Below are 940 nucleotides of genomic sequence, written 5' to 3'. Positions count from 1 at the left end.
AATTTAAAATACAACGGTGTAGTAATGGAGAATAGCAGTTACATGATTTAATAATAATGTACTATGTATTATTATTATAACAGGTACATTACAATATTAATAATAACAGCTAACAGAAATCGTGTAAAATAAATAATGATTTTTCCAAATATAATTAAATATAATTTTTGATATAATTTCTTAACAGAATACAATATAACGTACTAAATTATAAATTAATCAGTTATTAATATAATATTTTATATTATAACTATTGTGATAAATAGGTGGACTGTACTTGGACTCTAAATTGTTTTCAGATGGTGGAGGTGTAGATGAAGGTGATGACAATATTTATGGCGAATTATTATACTTCTCTTCCACATCACTCATTATCTCTAACAACATCGCTGCAGCAGCCTGACCTTCTTCTGCCATAAGTATTTCATCAGCCGTTAAACTGATAGGTTCAACTTCAATTTGCCTCTCTTGTACTATTTCTTCTTCCGTCTAAACAATATCAGTTATAATTAATTTTGGTTCTAATTTTATGGCATCTAAATTGGTTTTAATTGATTCTTCTTGAATCAAATCAAGTATAGGTGTTGAAGGTGGTGGTGATGTTGGTGTAGTTGGAGATGGCTCATGAAATACCTCTTTTTTAATCAATGGAATACTAATTGGTTCTGATTCAACTGATTCTTGTTTCACTGTAATATTATCAAATCCATCCAACTGCACAGGAAATTTTACATCTAATTGTGAAGATGAAGATGAAGATGATTGTGCTGATTGTTTACTAACCTTTGTTCGTTTCACTCGAGACCGATCGCTAGTTGCTGACCTCTTTTTCTCATTTCCCAATGAAACAGCTGGTTTTATCTGTTCTTTTATTAGGTCAAGTCTTATTTGTTCTTTTTCCTTAAAAAAAAAAAAAAAAATAAGTAAAAATATTATACCT

At 29.1% G+C, this 940-nt stretch overlaps 1 protein-coding gene across 1 annotated transcript in view; it reads right to left on the bottom strand.

Moving 5' to 3' along the window:
• Window positions 1-274: 274 nt before the first annotated feature.
• Window positions 275-940, bottom strand: part of LOC112685962 — a 6,024-nt gene continuing 5,358 nt past the window's right edge. Inside the window, exons 2-4 of the mRNA XM_025558035.1 lie at window positions 784-900; window positions 634-714; window positions 275-489 (exon numbers count right to left, since the gene is read on the bottom strand). Coding sequence (XP_025413820.1) covers window positions 334-489; window positions 634-714; window positions 784-900 — 354 coding nt within the window. The 3' untranslated portion in view covers window positions 275-333. The remainder of the gene's footprint in view (window positions 490-633; window positions 715-783; window positions 901-940) is intronic.

This window comes from Sipha flava, unplaced genomic scaffold, assembly GCF_003268045.1.
Source record: "Sipha flava isolate LNK unplaced genomic scaffold, YSA_version1 299_pilon_pilon, whole genome shotgun sequence".
Taxonomy (NCBI): Eukaryota; Metazoa; Arthropoda; class Insecta; order Hemiptera; family Aphididae; genus Sipha; species Sipha flava.
This window is presented reverse-complemented; position numbering and strand designations above follow the sequence as displayed.